At 42.9% G+C, this 15151-nt stretch overlaps 1 protein-coding gene across 3 annotated transcripts in view; it reads right to left on the bottom strand.

Moving 5' to 3' along the window:
* Window positions 1-4062, bottom strand: part of LOC139763229 (dystrophin-like) — a 304285-nt gene extending 300223 nt beyond the window's left edge. For 2 of the 3 annotated variants that reach the window (XM_071689106.1, XM_071689108.1), the window contains exon 1: window positions 3298-4062. In XM_071689106.1, the coding sequence (XP_071545207.1) occupies window positions 3298-3475 (178 nt within the window). In that variant the 5' untranslated portion in view covers window positions 3476-4062. The remainder of the gene's footprint in view (window positions 1-3297) is intronic. The other variant, XM_071689094.1, reaches the window with a different exon arrangement.
* Window positions 4063-15151: the final 11089 nt, after the last annotated feature.

The following is a 15151-nucleotide window of genomic DNA, read 5'->3' as shown; positions in this document are numbered from 1 at the left end:
CGTAACATTATATATATATATATATATATATATATATATATATATATATATATATATATATATATATATATATATATATATGTGTGCGTGTGTGTGTGTGTGTGTGTGTGAATTTACTTGTGTTAGATATACCAAGAAATATGACTCTCAACTTGAGCATGATATATGTTGTGTCATTCAGCAATGACACTCATTCTCGAGAGGTGAGAGGCGAAATCAGTCACAGGCGCCCGGCACTGTAATCACAATAGTAACCAGCTAATTTGACCACACTCTACAGAGTCGCCCCTCGCACAGGCTGACCTCAACCTAAGTCATGTTGCTTAAGAAGGGAGGTCATAGCCAGCCTCTATGCTCTTCACGGGTCTCTGGCAATCAACGCCAGCCAGTCAACGATCGTGTGCCCGTTTCCTTTTGTCTCTCCAGCCAATCTAGAGACCTGCCAAGGGTTGCCTTTGTGTCCTGGTGCTTCAACTCTCGGTTATGACTGAGGGCGCCTTGTCGGAAACCTCCCTCCTTCGTCAGTAGTATTTCACCACGTGAATCAAGCCTTGCTCAAGTCAAAGCCCAAGCGCAAGAGTCGTATCGTCGTGCTCATGGGGCACAACATAGAAAACGGATATCGTTATCTTTGAATTTTGACGAAGAGAATGTAAGAGATTTCGTACATTTTTTTACACGACCTTTAATTTTCATAAAAACGATGAGGGATGTCACAAAACAGTTTGTCATTTCAGGTCACTTTAGGATATGTTCCTTTTCACCATAAACAGTATGTGGTAGCAGAGACAACTATATAGATACTAATGCAACCTTCATCTTTTAAGTAAACTCAAGAATCAGAATCGGTGGGAGGATGTATGGACGTCCATATATCTTCGGAACTTGGAGTGTAGTTGTGACTTGAACGATGAATTCCTAAGTAACCCTGGCAGACGATAAGCCTAGAGCCAATATAACCCAACTAACCATGCACGAACAAACCACAGGGAATACAATCATGTTCTTGTGCATTAAGGACTGACGGATATCACGTTAGAATAAATACCGAATACGTAAAACATACTTAAAGGAAATACTACCGATACTGGGGCTTCTAATGCCATGCATGACATCAGGACAACACAATTATGTCGGGAATTTTAAAAAGTGATGCATTTCAAACAGAGCAGAGGACGAAACCAGATCAAGCTGGATTAATACACTTTCTATCTTATTTCATTGTTTAATCAGGTTTGTCAAAACGTAATGTGCTTATATGAAAGACTGCAGGTAACATAATACCCTTTAATTAAAGCAAAAAGTGACTTATGCATTGAAAATGTAGAGGTCACAGAGGATAAGCATTTACAGTTGAGTCTACCCGCTGCATTACCGGTTTTCTGTGAATGTTTCCAGCAGAGAATAATACGAGGTCTTAACAATGTTAAAATTAATGAAAACACTTAATTATTTAAAATTACGCTATTTCAGCTTAATCTAAATACTAAGAAGGTGGACTATGACCACAAAATGTATCTACAGCCTTCTCAACTTTCTTCAAAACAAAGAAACTGATGTTTTCCCCCCATTTCACGCAACCGTTGTACAACAATATTCACTGATATTTTTGTAAACGAATCAAAGAGGATAAAGTTTTGCATATATTAACATCATATTTCAAGTAACAGAAAAAAGGCACTGAGTTACCCTGCAGCAACATCACTGGCTGTTCTACCTCCGCCTTACTTAAGCTCTCGTATCTCAATGGAAACATTAACTTGGCCAGGTAGCAAAATATTTGGAAACAGTCAGACATCATTCCCAGCATCTTCTGTTGTTCTTACCATTGTTTTGAGAGCTATATGTGACGTTCTCTAATTCTTTGTCCACATACGATCAATTGAACACTTTTTGCAACCAGGTATATTGAGTATTTTCAAGACAATCATTTGTGAGTGCATACATGACTTCGTCTAATGCCTTTCAAAACCTTCCTGTCTACTTGAATATTTATGATCTTCATACGCACTTTCCCGAGTCATCAATTTTACCCTCAGCCCCTTTCACACACACACACACACACATACACACACACACACACACACACACACACACACACACAAGGTAAGAGTTCATATGGCTTTAGAGTTATCGTTAAAACATGTAGAAGATAAGGATTTTTCGGGTTGGTGGATAATAACTGCCTTACCCTGGCAAGTGATAGCCTTAAAGGCTAAACAACCTACCAAACAACGGGCAACCAACCACACACTCACTCTTCCGCAAATAAACTTGCAAATAGGGATTCCATTTTTGGTGTGTGACATCACACACACACACACACACACACACACACACACACACACACACACACGAGCGCGCGCGAAGAAGAAAAACCTCAAATCCGAACCAGTCCGTTAAAAAAAAAGATCATGCAAGTTTTTACTCTAACGAAAAAGGGAGCCAAGAGAAAGTAGTGAAGAAATTCCACAGCGTCAATAATATAATGGACTTGACAATAGAGTGAGGCGTGGCCTGAGCAACGATGAGATGATCTGTCCATATAGTGAAATGATTTGACCATTCAACGAGATGACCTCACTATATACTGAGATGACTCATGCATACACTGAGATGACTTGAACATACGAAGTGAATTGACTATAAAGTGAGATGATGTGACCAATTAGTGAGGTGACTTGCCCATATACCGATATGATTTGACTATACAATGATGAACTGACCTTATACGGAGAAGACCTGACGAAAGCATACGCTGTTTGACCAGAACAGACCATACACCGACATGACCTGATCATACACTGCTGTCTGACCGCAAACTGACATGACCAACACCTACGCTTATTATACGCAACAATCTAACACATGGGTTATAACGCTGAAACACCATCACATTTAAACACTGTGAGAGTAAAGCACGAAAGGACACAGTTCACACAACACCAACATTGCTAAGGAAAAAAAAAACTATATTACAACAATGACTGGCTTGCCGACCTCTGACCTAAGCATCAGAGGTTAGTTAAATCATTAACCTTCAACCTTCACAAAGAATGCCCGGATATAAAACCTCCGTGAAGAAAAATTGCTCCACACTCGATCTATGAACTCAGTGGACTTGCACAAAAGAAAACGGAATAAGTATAAAATATATGTAAACAAACACTGCACTTAGCAATGTATTATTTTCGCCATTTCTGTTCGTATTTGCTCTCTCTTCATATAAGGAACAGCCATGATTCTTTTCCTTATATGTCTTATAATGATTAACAGACAAGAGATAGAGGGACTGACCTTTGACCTCGTGGATCCTCTGGACGTAAGGGTCAGCCTCAGCCGCCTGGTGCGATGCGACCTCCTCCTCCTCCTCAGCCTCCTCGGGAACGGTCTCCCGAAGTCGCTCCTCCTCCAGCGGATCGTAGTCCAGCACCGAGCCTCCTCCACTGCTGCGTCGCCGCCCGTACGAGTACATACCGCTCGCTCCTGCTTCACCGTCTTGGCTATATCACCACGACACTGTCGTTCTCGCCTCACCAACTTCACTATATCACTAAGACACTCTAGTTCCCGCCTCACGTAATTTCACTTTATCACTAAGGCGCTGTCCTTGCCTCGCTAACTTCACTATACCACTATGACACAATGGCTTCACTGTTGAACTATGGCCACAGACCTTGGCTATACGCTTTGCCCTCACTTGAGCAACAGGGACTTGGGAACTTCACTGATCTAGTTACAACCTTCACTATACCCTGTTATTTGACCTCACCTTCACTACAGCACCAGGCAGACACAACACACTCATAGCCACGACACTTCTTATCACCGCAGAGCCAGGTTTACTCTCCTTATCAGACTCTGGGGGTTGTTATATGCCCTTCTAAAGCTCCACTAACCATACATCAAAGCTTCATCCCCTGAGGACACGTAGGGAGATTTTCAACAGCCTTACACTTCACGCTGATGCCCCGCTGGCTCTCAGTCATGATCACACTGGCTGCCTCATCCCCAGCCCCACCAACACAACACCCACGAATCTTCAGTTGGTTCTTCTCCTTCCTGGAAAAAGAATAATGAAAAAAAGGTTTAATGCCTAAATATTCACAGGCATTGTACAGATATTGTTATCCTCTTCTAATATCACACAACTGAAAAATGTAAATTTTAAGGTAAAGTCTCATCACTCATTTTAACCATTAACCGACTCGCCCTTATCCGAACTGCTCGTGATCATATTACTTATAAGACCCCGAATCAGCATCTCCCGGATATTTCCCAAGTTAAACTTTACCTTGTTTATGAAGAATTTACCTGATACAGAAAAAAATAATCCTATTCGTTAAAAAGAATCATAGCAAAACAGTTAAGTAACTGACGAAGAATATGTTTCCCTTAGTTTCGAAGCCGTATCGATTATCTGTTGCTTCCAACCCAGAGCTAATCAACAAATACCAGAACAAAAGATACATTAAGATGGACGTCTAACTCAAGTACATAAATAAGATCGAGAATATAAAACTTTTTCTTTTCTTCATATAGCTGTGTAGTTAAGATTATTCGTAGTAACAAGATCAATAGCAATAAACCATCATGTTCAGAGTAAACCTGTTTTGGGCCAGTTGACGAACACTGCACGATCTCTGTACTTTAAAGCCTAGCCAGCCACACTACAACGATGGTCCTGCAGTATATCATCATCCCCCAGGCCCCAAGTCAGTGTTTTCATGTGCTTACCCGCCATATAAGACGACAAGTTGGATGTGCTGATGCGGTGATGATAACATACACTATCCTGAAGGTCCATGACATTTGAATTTTTATCTAACGATAATGATAGAGATAGAAGAGTGTGATGTCAAATAATGACTTCATTTGTGTATACCTATGATGTTGTTTATCAAAGGGAAAACAATAAAAAGACATACATTAACTATCTATAAAAAAAAGTGTTATATTGTAACTGTTTCTCCTTTTGATTACAGTTTTCTTTCAACATTTAGCACTTATTAGAGTAAGGTGTTAAAGAAAGGACTTAACCAATCAATGGTGTTGATTATCAACAGATTCTTGCCAACTGGAAAATTTCGTTTCATCAAAAACTAATTTTTCATTACACTGTGCTCAGAATTTAGAACACCTATAATGTGGGTAGATGGTTCCAAAATCATGATGACAAAAAAAGAACATTTTGGATCTGAAGGTGGCAAAATGAGTTCATACACGCAAGATCCCGGACTCCCTCGATAGCAACTTCCGCACTAAAGACACTGAACACACGCCTCACTTGCCCTACGCTCCCCCTACAGAGGAAATAAACATATAATTGCATTTCTTGACCTGTAATCCCGCCCGGTGGACGTGACCGGCTTCCTGAGCGCTGCGGGTGCCGTACCTGACAAAATGCTCTTGGCCAAGCCTAGCGCGCGACAACACCGTCGGTGTGGGAGGGAGGAGCGAGGCTGGGGTGTGGGCAGTAACCGTTGCGTCGACCAACCCGACGCCGCTACTTTACTCACCAGTCTCAGTATTTTAGAACCTGACTCATGCCATGGTTTGTCTACACTCATGCTATATTTATGCCTTGATGCAGTACCCATTACAGTACTACACGTCTGCCCAGGCTTCTGTTGTTGGCATAGATTCGTCAGGACGAAGCCTAGCTCTTTACGTAGCCCGTCTCCCTCGTGGACCCTCTGCCCACATATTCTTTATACACATGAATGAATACATAATATTCACTGATTTACATATATTCATATATGCAAGACTACACAGGAAGATATCATGGGGCACTGCAGAATTCTAAATACTGAATTGAAAAAAAAAATTGTGGTATACACAAATATTCATTACTCTTAATCAACTCTGTGTAGTAACTCTCTTACCTTTTCTTAACTTCATTAAAGTAAGCAGTTGGTTTCCCTTTCAAATGAAAGATTATCTATCAGTGAAAAGTATTACGTTCCTCTACACTCTACACCAAATGATGATTGTTTACACACGAAAACTAGAGTTGTTCATAAACTAACGAATCATCAGACTGGTTCATCAATAGATATGATTATGAAACCCAACCATTTAACACTCATATACTGTTATTTATCTATAGGCACTTAAAGACTGTTGGATAGATCTTCAGAAATAACTTACATGGATTATACAAAGAAAATACATCTGAGTGTCGCAGGAGGTGGCTAGGTGGAGCTGCGGGAGCAGTTACTCAAAATCTTTCCCTTCTGTCACGCCACTTTCTTATGAAAAAAAAAAGAAAAAGAAATGAAGCCAAGCGAAGATTTTTCCTTGAAGGCTCCTTCACCTACTAGAAAATTAAGATTGCTAAAGACGGGCATCCGAATGACTTCACTCCTCTTTACTTTCCGAGAAACTCCCACAGCACCGCTGGAGCGGACGGACTGCGTCCTGTCAACAAAACACTCCGTGACTGAAGGCGACTTCTAGGATTTACTCCTCACGCAACCACATTTTCCGAACATTCGTCAAACCTTTGCGGTACTTTATAAAATGGTGAGCTTCCGCCAGCTTCATTTGTGTAGTAACCCCACGACTCTTAGAATCGTCCACAGACTATTTAAAGACTTCGAGAACAACGCAACGTTCTGAGACACTGCTTCAACAAGAGTTCCTCATGGAAATGTTTTGTAAACTTCTCGCCAAGACCGGACCTGCTGAGCTGTGGGCTAGCAGCGGTAATCCTGGGCCAACCTTGGGGGAGCTGATCAAGATATATATATGACTCGAGGCCGGCTAAGATGTACACACTCTCAATAAGGCGGGCCCGTGGGTGTGGGCGCCCGACCCCACGCAGGACGTGCCCACGATAACATCATCTTTTATTTTCGGACTCTCTCCCTCTGCTGTGGGGTTACCACACACACACACACACACACACACACACACACACACACGCCACAGCCTGGTGTGGCTTCTATAATGAGAGTTCGCAGATAGGAATCAACAGTTTGAACATTAAGTGCAGGATTTGTTTTGCTCAGCACACACACAAGCCAGTCCAACCAGTAGTCGGGACAGCGTCATGTAGACTTGTCTGAACAACATTCGGGTCATTTAAACTATAACACAAACAAATGTATCTAATTTAAAGTCAGTTGGGAACGAAAAAAAAAACAAAAAGAAAATCAAGATGGCCTCATTTAAAACAGTCAGTTCATAAGAGTACTGCCAGGTCGGAGGGACAATAGCCACATAGAAAAGAAAAGGTGATCAAACAATAGTCAGAGCTGGTTACGCTAACTAGGGCACGGCTGCCTGCCTGCGCTAGATCAGTTACAACAACAGGAAATGAGCAAACACACACATACCAACACGAAGGGATTATATGAGGAATTTAACCCCATAAGCACAACGGTGTTATCCTTGAGCGCGACGGTACGATCCCTCAGGGCGGGAGAGTGCGACCATTAAGCGTAAAAGATACGACGCTTGAGTACGACGTAACAACCCTAAGGTTATGATAGCCTGTCCTTCGACCTGACCTCTTAAAGGCCAAGGCCATCATATCCAAGGTTCGCTCCGTCATTCAACAAGCGGTTAATGGCAAACAATCTGGGTCAATCTCTTAAAATGTCACCAGTATAATTATGCCTCCGTCCGCACCAGTTTCTACATGGTCCCATTTGATTCGGAAAGGAAGATAATTTTCTTTTAGGGTTCATCACAGACACAAGACCTCCAAATTCCATTTGCAGCTTGAAGAGGCGTGGCTGGAGGAAAGAAGAAGCCTGCATAGAGTACAGCAGACAATTTCAATCTGGTGTGTGTGTGTGTGTGTGTGTTATTACCTGTTCGTGCATACTGGGAGACAGCTTTATGGCTGTGTAAACCAAGGACTTAACTTCAAATTTCTGTCATAAAGGTTCTGAGTTATCTCGCTGCTTGCAGTATCTACCAACATTTGATTAATCTTTTCTCAGTTGTTCTCAAGTCATCTAATTAGGAAGCGTTACAATCTGTCCGTGGTGACTTTCTTCAGAGGTCTGGTAGCGCGGTCTTTGTCTATTTTGAAGAGGACGTCAATATCAGCATCACTATATCCCCAAGAATTTATAGATGTTATCATTTCCTCCTTTCGTGTGGCGCGGTCAAGTCCGACAGAAATTCTCTGCATAGCTCTTCATTCTGCCACCATTCCTTCACATGTCGTTGGACTTCCTCTTGCATTTCTGAGTGGGGAGGTGGGGCTGGCGATGCGCGCTCTAACACTGGCGTCCCACATGCCTCAACCCCGAGAACTTGGAGGTAATGTTGACGCTGACCAAGTATGGCTTGCCTCCCCTTCCGAGGAGGTTCTCTCCGGGAATGAGTGAAGCACTGCCCTGACTCCTCTCGCAACATGATATGCTCTTGCTCTTTGTACTTATTTAGAGTGAACCTCATCAGCCATTCACTTATGTTGCACCTTACGAAGCTTTTCATAGACGCTGCTAGACTCCTGAATGTTCCTTACCTCTCTCACACGTCTGACATCTTCCACAAACATGTCTATGTAAGATACAAGTCCTTCAGAGAAATATCATATATGGATAAGAAATAACAATGGTCCTATCACCAAGTCCTGTGGAACTCCACATACTTTCATACAGCTGGGGTAAGCGCCACCTGGGGTAAGCACCACCTTGGGGTAAGCACCACCTGCCGAATACTTTGATCCCTGCCATCCAGGTACGACCTTTCCCTCCCTCCACATAAGACGTCATCAGACAATGAGCCCAGGATTCCAATGCCTCTGACAGCCTACTGTGACGCACAGCGTCAAAGGCTTTCTGGCAGTCCAAATATGCAAAACCAACCAACCTGTCTCTCCTTCTCATGAAATCTCAGGAAATTTGTTACACATGGCCTCCCTCCCCTCCGTGGCTGCATCTCACTCGGAATGTTCCTCGTGATCAAGAATTCATCCGTCCGCTTCACTGTTATCTCTTACAGAGGTCTGTACTTTAGGGAAAACCTGTCACTTCTCTGAGCATACAGATATTAATTCTAATCTCTTCCTTTGTGATATTAAACAATGAAAGCCAATGTGTGTGTGTGTGTGTGTGTGTGTTGTGCACTCGTATTGCCCCCTCTCTTAACCCTGTATGTGTGTATCATGTTTTTATTACCATGTGTGTCTACATATACACACACACCAGCCTAAGCTGTGTGTGTGTGTGTGTGTGTGTGTGTGTGTGTGTGTGTGTGTGTGTGTGCAATTACCAATTTCTGCAACACGGGGAGGAAGTTTTACACTCGTTGTGCCCCATTTCTTGTTTTTCCACCATCAAAAACTTCTTAAACTTCTGTATGACAACTACATTAAACAATTTCACAGACTGGCTCATACTCTCTCTCTCTCTCTCTCTCTCTCTCTCTCTCTCTCTCTCTCTCTCTCTCTGTGCGTATGTCAATACATAGGCGTACCTACGCTATACAGCCACTCTTGACACAACCCTACGCAAACCAGTCCCCCTCCCCTCCTTACTCTACTCCGCGGGATCAACACGCGTGACAATACGGGTTTGTCAGGCACGGCTGCCGCTACTATGACCTCCATAGACTCAAACTCCTCGCTAGATCACGAGCCTCGTCCGAATTCACGACGCCCTTTACTGTGGAAGACAATCTGGTGGTTGCCTGTGCGACGACGGCTGGGAAAGATACCGACCGACAGACGGAGGTGGATGGACTCGTGCATCGGGTGTCGTATCCTGTCCACCTGTGGATCAGAGAGAGAGAGAGAGAGAGAGAGAGAGAGAGAGAGAGAGAGAGAGAGAGAGAGAGAGAGAGACACTGTTTGTTATACCTGCGCAACGGCCTCAGTCACGACAACGACTCACATCAGTGCGACGTACTGATAGTGCATTGAAGTACACAGACGAACCACCTCAACATAGGTGGAGTAAAACTGACAACACATTTCCTTGTATTTCACTGACAGATGACGACTAAGTGCGGCGGTGCCTAGATCCACATTTTAATGAAACGCAGCTGAGCTGAAAGGACACCTTTACCACACACACACACACACGAAGAGTGGCTACAGGCGAAAACGCCCCCTACACTCACCCGAGAGATCCCTCAACGACCGAATCCCATAACGAAGCAGCAATTCGAGCACACAGCCAAGCTCACCACCACCACCACCACCTTCCCTGACGCTGGCGGCGCACCTTCGCCCTCAAGGCTCGCACTGTCATGCTCGTGTGACGTATGGTCGTATACTCAAGGATCGTCGTACCGTCGCGCACTCGAGAACCGTACCCTTGCGCTCAAGATGGTAGCGTCTTGGCCCACGGTGCTCACAGGTCGTACCAAGTCGTCGTAGTCAGGAGATCAACGACTCCTACAGCGGTGGAGATGGCAAGAGTTTGACGGTGTGGGAAGAGAGACACAGGCAGTGCCGGTACATTACCCTAAGAATTCTACCTGGCTCTCGCCGGCCTACACACCAACACATGTCGCGCAGCCTCACCAGAATAATGAATCCATGCGAGAGAAAACACCTTTATTATTCTAAACACCTGCATCTCTCTCTCTCTCTCTCTCTCTCTCTCTCCCTTCGACCCAGGTTGCTGTCTTTTCTCTCTTCCTCATATCACCGTGGGTTGCTGACATTCAGTCTACACACACACACACACACACACACACACCATCCATCCCACATATAACACTGGACAACACATAAATCATACGACTCGTTAAACGACTTTATATTTTTCTGAGTTAAGCCTACCCCAACCTAATGACAAAGCCTCCAGGCAGGTACTCGTACATATACACACACACACACACACACACACACACACACACACACACACACACCACATATCAAATATGTAAAGCGATGGAACGTCAGTGAATAAGCGAAAAGGACGGATCAGTAAGAAGGATAAACATCCCAGACATATGACAGGGGAGGCAGTAATCTCCAGTGAGACATCAGGCTGACGCGTCGTAACACTGGAAATCACATGCAAATACCTTAAATAATGCTCGGGTACCCCAAAGGCAGGAGAGAGAGAGAGGGAGGGAGGAGGTGTTTATACCCACGTGAATCACAGGTTACCACGGCTACTTTGGCTAAGCTAATGGATGACCAACGCGTATCATGATAAAGTAATATATGTAACCAGTCGAGACGGGAGAATGGTTTCTCTCGCGGGCTCTGGTCAGGACTACAGTCTACGGCATAGACCCTTGGTGTTTCTGTTTCCAGGCACCTTATCCCCAACCCTTCTTAATACACAGTCCTTATCTATATATTACTTTTTTTTGTCACTTTTACAAGATTCGTGAATCTTTTTTATATCAAACTCTTTACGTTCAGTCATAGTCTCCACGTATTCTAAATCCTCGTTTCAGCCCGGGCTTCCACTATATTACGAGCCTTAATGTCTGGTACAGCCTCCTACCCTCTCCCGGGCCCTGGTACCGACCTGTCATCTTCTATAAGCCGGAATTAGTGAGATGGTATCCCCTCTGTAGGCCTGCCTCACAACCAGTAGCACGTCTATGCTCAAAAAAAATATAGTGCTTAAGAGTATGGAAGAAGTATTCAAGCCTGCAATTGAACACAGTGACCCTGGTGGATGAAAGATATGCAGCAACATCGTTATCGTTGGAATGAAATATATCTTATCGTGTATGAATGAGCCTACAGCAGAGGCATATATCATCCTGAGTCAGTCTGAGTTTCAGAGATTTATTCGTCTGTTTAAGCCTTAGATAGAGATATATATGTATGTATAAGCCTGCATAAAAATACATAGACTTATAAAAGCGTAAAGTATACCTTACACATAATTACTCTGTACAAGTCTGAGGTATAATCTACATCATATGAACACAACGAGATGGATGCTACGCTTCTTCGTATAATTCTCCAGGTGGATGGAATATATATCAACCCACACTGATAATAGGGTTAACCAGTTTAATTAGCTATTAGGCTTAACCTCTACAAGTCTACAGGCGAAGCATATCAACTAATATGACTGCCAGCTTCAACCTGTTCATGACTAAAAGTGAGACGTTTGATTTCATAATAAGTCTCAGGACACATACATATATTACTTTTTACAAACCTAAGACTTATGAGCGAATATGAACCGCGAAAACATAGGTTACAAAAGAGCTGGGGGGTACACGCAGCCGACCTGCTCGGGCAAGACAATATTTACGATCACATGGATAACATCTTTTTCCCAGCTAATCACAGATAAACCTCCTTAACTGATAAGAACAGTCAGCCGAGCCAGAAGTCAACAGCTCTGCTTTTGTCATAACAACTTCAACCTTTTTCATACAACACGCGATTAAAACACGCAATATCACGCTAATCCGTCTAATAACTTTTTAAACTACAACAGGTCTTTGTAGGATAACAACAATGATATCACTGTACAGTATCAGCTCACTTGCCGTCTCTTTAACGGCATTAAAGTTCCACTTCTCATTTCAACGACACAAGTGAATCGACCATCACGACTTATTCACTTGATGTTTGTTATTCTTTTACGGGGTCGCTATCAACCAAAACAATGATAGTGGTTACCAAAACATCTTCAGCATCATGTTGTTAGTACTCCTGGAGATATCTTTTACATTCAAACACTTCCAGTAATTATGAACACTAGAAATATACCCCCGTAATTAGGTGAGAATGATGCATCACTAATTAATCATTACATCAAATTATTAAAGTTTATCAAAGGTCCAACTGCGATTCAAGTCTCAAGTAACATCCACACCGCCGCTGTTCCTAAGAGTTAAAAACACATCACACGTAGCAGAACCATCTTCACCTAGGGTTACATCCACAGCGAATCAACTCCAGGATCTGCATGAAAAATCTTTCTCGACGCGTCGTCTCCCCACCTGGTATTACGAAGCGGATCAGGTGCACACACACACAACCTCGAGCAGCGACTGAGCGACGGGGCTAGGCTGCCTCTCTCTCTCTCCCTCGCTCGACCCCGCTGAAAGCGTTTTTGCTGGTTGGCTCACATACCCAAGACTCCACGACACTTCTGTCTCCTCTAAGTTGTTGTTGATATGGTATCTGTACAAGGGTGTAAGTACGAACGGGCTCAAAGGTCTAGGCATGGTAAAAATACTGAAATACGGTTCAACCTTAACGAATTCAGTCCGAGCGAACTAGACCGTAAGAAACAACGTTCCGTGTTAGTCCTCGTAAACGGACACATATTTCGTTAATTAGTAAATTGGTACTCACAAACCCGTTAGGTTTGTTTGTATGCGGCAAAACGCGAATTTTAGTGATTTGTTTACGGAGCGTCCATGATCCACGATGACTTCAAGGCTGTACGACAATACGTTGATTGTAGGACTAATCCAGCTTCACTAATGTGTTCTTTATTTGCAGTAAACTACATGTGGAGGACGAAAGTGAGGACGACTCACAGATAGACACACATGCATATATGAAGGGAATGACATGTTTTACAGACATTATGAATATATAGTGTTTTTGGAAAGCTACTAGAACTGCTAATGAGTTTTAATGATTAAGGCGAGTAGGAATTGAGGAAGGAGAGTGGTTTCAAATGAAAGTGATTCTGCATCAGGGGATGTGATGTCATCATAGCTATTTAATCTGCTCGTGAATTGGGTGATGGGATGTAAATGCGAGGGTCTTGGGGAGAAGGGTAGGTGTGTATGGTCGGGGATGGGAGCGAATCAACTGCGGTTCGCAGATGACAGAAGACTCTGGTGTTAAACACATGTGAGAAACTGTAGAAGCTGGTGTGTGAGTTTGAGAATGTGTGTGAAAGAAGGAAGCTGAGAGTTAACGTGAATAAAAAAAAAGTACGGAGTTTAACAGGGGAGGTATACTGGAGGTGTGTGAGTGCGAGTTCAAACGGTACACCTAAACTAAGTCCTAAACTAAGTCGAAAGTTTTTGATATCTGAAAGTAGCTATGGCAGCGGGTGGCAATATAGGAGCTGAAGTTAATCATAGGGTGGGTAAAGGGCAAAGGGCCTGAGCGCGCTGGGAGGTAACTGTCTGTGAGGGCAAAGATGGGTTATGTTTGACGGTAAAGTAGTACCGACGGTGCCGCATGGAAGCAACTCACTTGAAATGCAAAGTTATGGAAGAGGTGTGGATGTGATAGAAATCAAATATTTGAGAACTATGCGGTGTAAGGAAGGAGGGTCAAGTAAGGTATGACATAACATTGGAGAAACAGATTTGAGAGCTGATTACGCTGTACTAAAACGGCTGGAACTTATGGAGTGGATGGAGAGCGTCAATGAGAAAATAAGGTCGTTCTTCGTCTGCTTCTTTCCTACCTCGGTAACACAGAAGACGTATATATATATATATATATATATATATATATATATATATATATATATATATATATATATATATATATATATATTGTGCAGTGTGGTGAAGTATGCATCAATAATACAGTACATAAAAAGAGTCTAACCACAGCTGAAAACACTCCTATGAACATCGAGCGCCGAGACTACTAGGATAGAGTTAGTGACGGGCGAGATAAGAGGGTGTTGCGTCAAGTCACCGACACATTAGCATTCAAGAGGCCAGCAAGCAGCTACTGCAGTGGTAAATAGAAATTCTAAATATCCACAATTCATGTGTTTCTTTTTACCAGTATTACTCTATATGAGTTTGATACTGACGCTAATATCCTTTTTCAAAATCTACTACATTACTTTATATCAATATACAATTTCCAGTCTTGGTTTTCTGTCGTCGTTTGGGTTTGAATACAACATAACGAATCTAGTCGAGATGTTACGGTCTTTTACCTTATGGGAAGGAAAACCGGACACTTTTGGCTTGATTCCTGAAGTAATTTCGTGTGACATCAAGTATATGGAGCAAATAAAAACCCGACTATTCGTGTTAATACGTTATTCCAACGCAACACATTTGCAAAGGCAAAAATAACCTAACCAAACGAATTATATCCAGGTGAAGGTACGGGGAGCAATGTTGGGTCAGGTGTACGGGCGTGACTTTTCGCCCCAATCAGTGATTCCTGTATTGTGATGAGCTTGTACAGTTCCAGGGACGTTTGAAATGTGTGAATCCACTGGTTATGATTGTATTTGAAAGCCTAATTCATAAGTAAAGT

Source organism: Panulirus ornatus, chromosome 46 (genome assembly GCF_036320965.1).
Source record: "Panulirus ornatus isolate Po-2019 chromosome 46, ASM3632096v1, whole genome shotgun sequence".
Taxonomy (NCBI): domain Eukaryota; kingdom Metazoa; phylum Arthropoda; class Malacostraca; order Decapoda; family Palinuridae; genus Panulirus; species Panulirus ornatus.
This window is presented reverse-complemented; position numbering and strand designations above follow the sequence as displayed.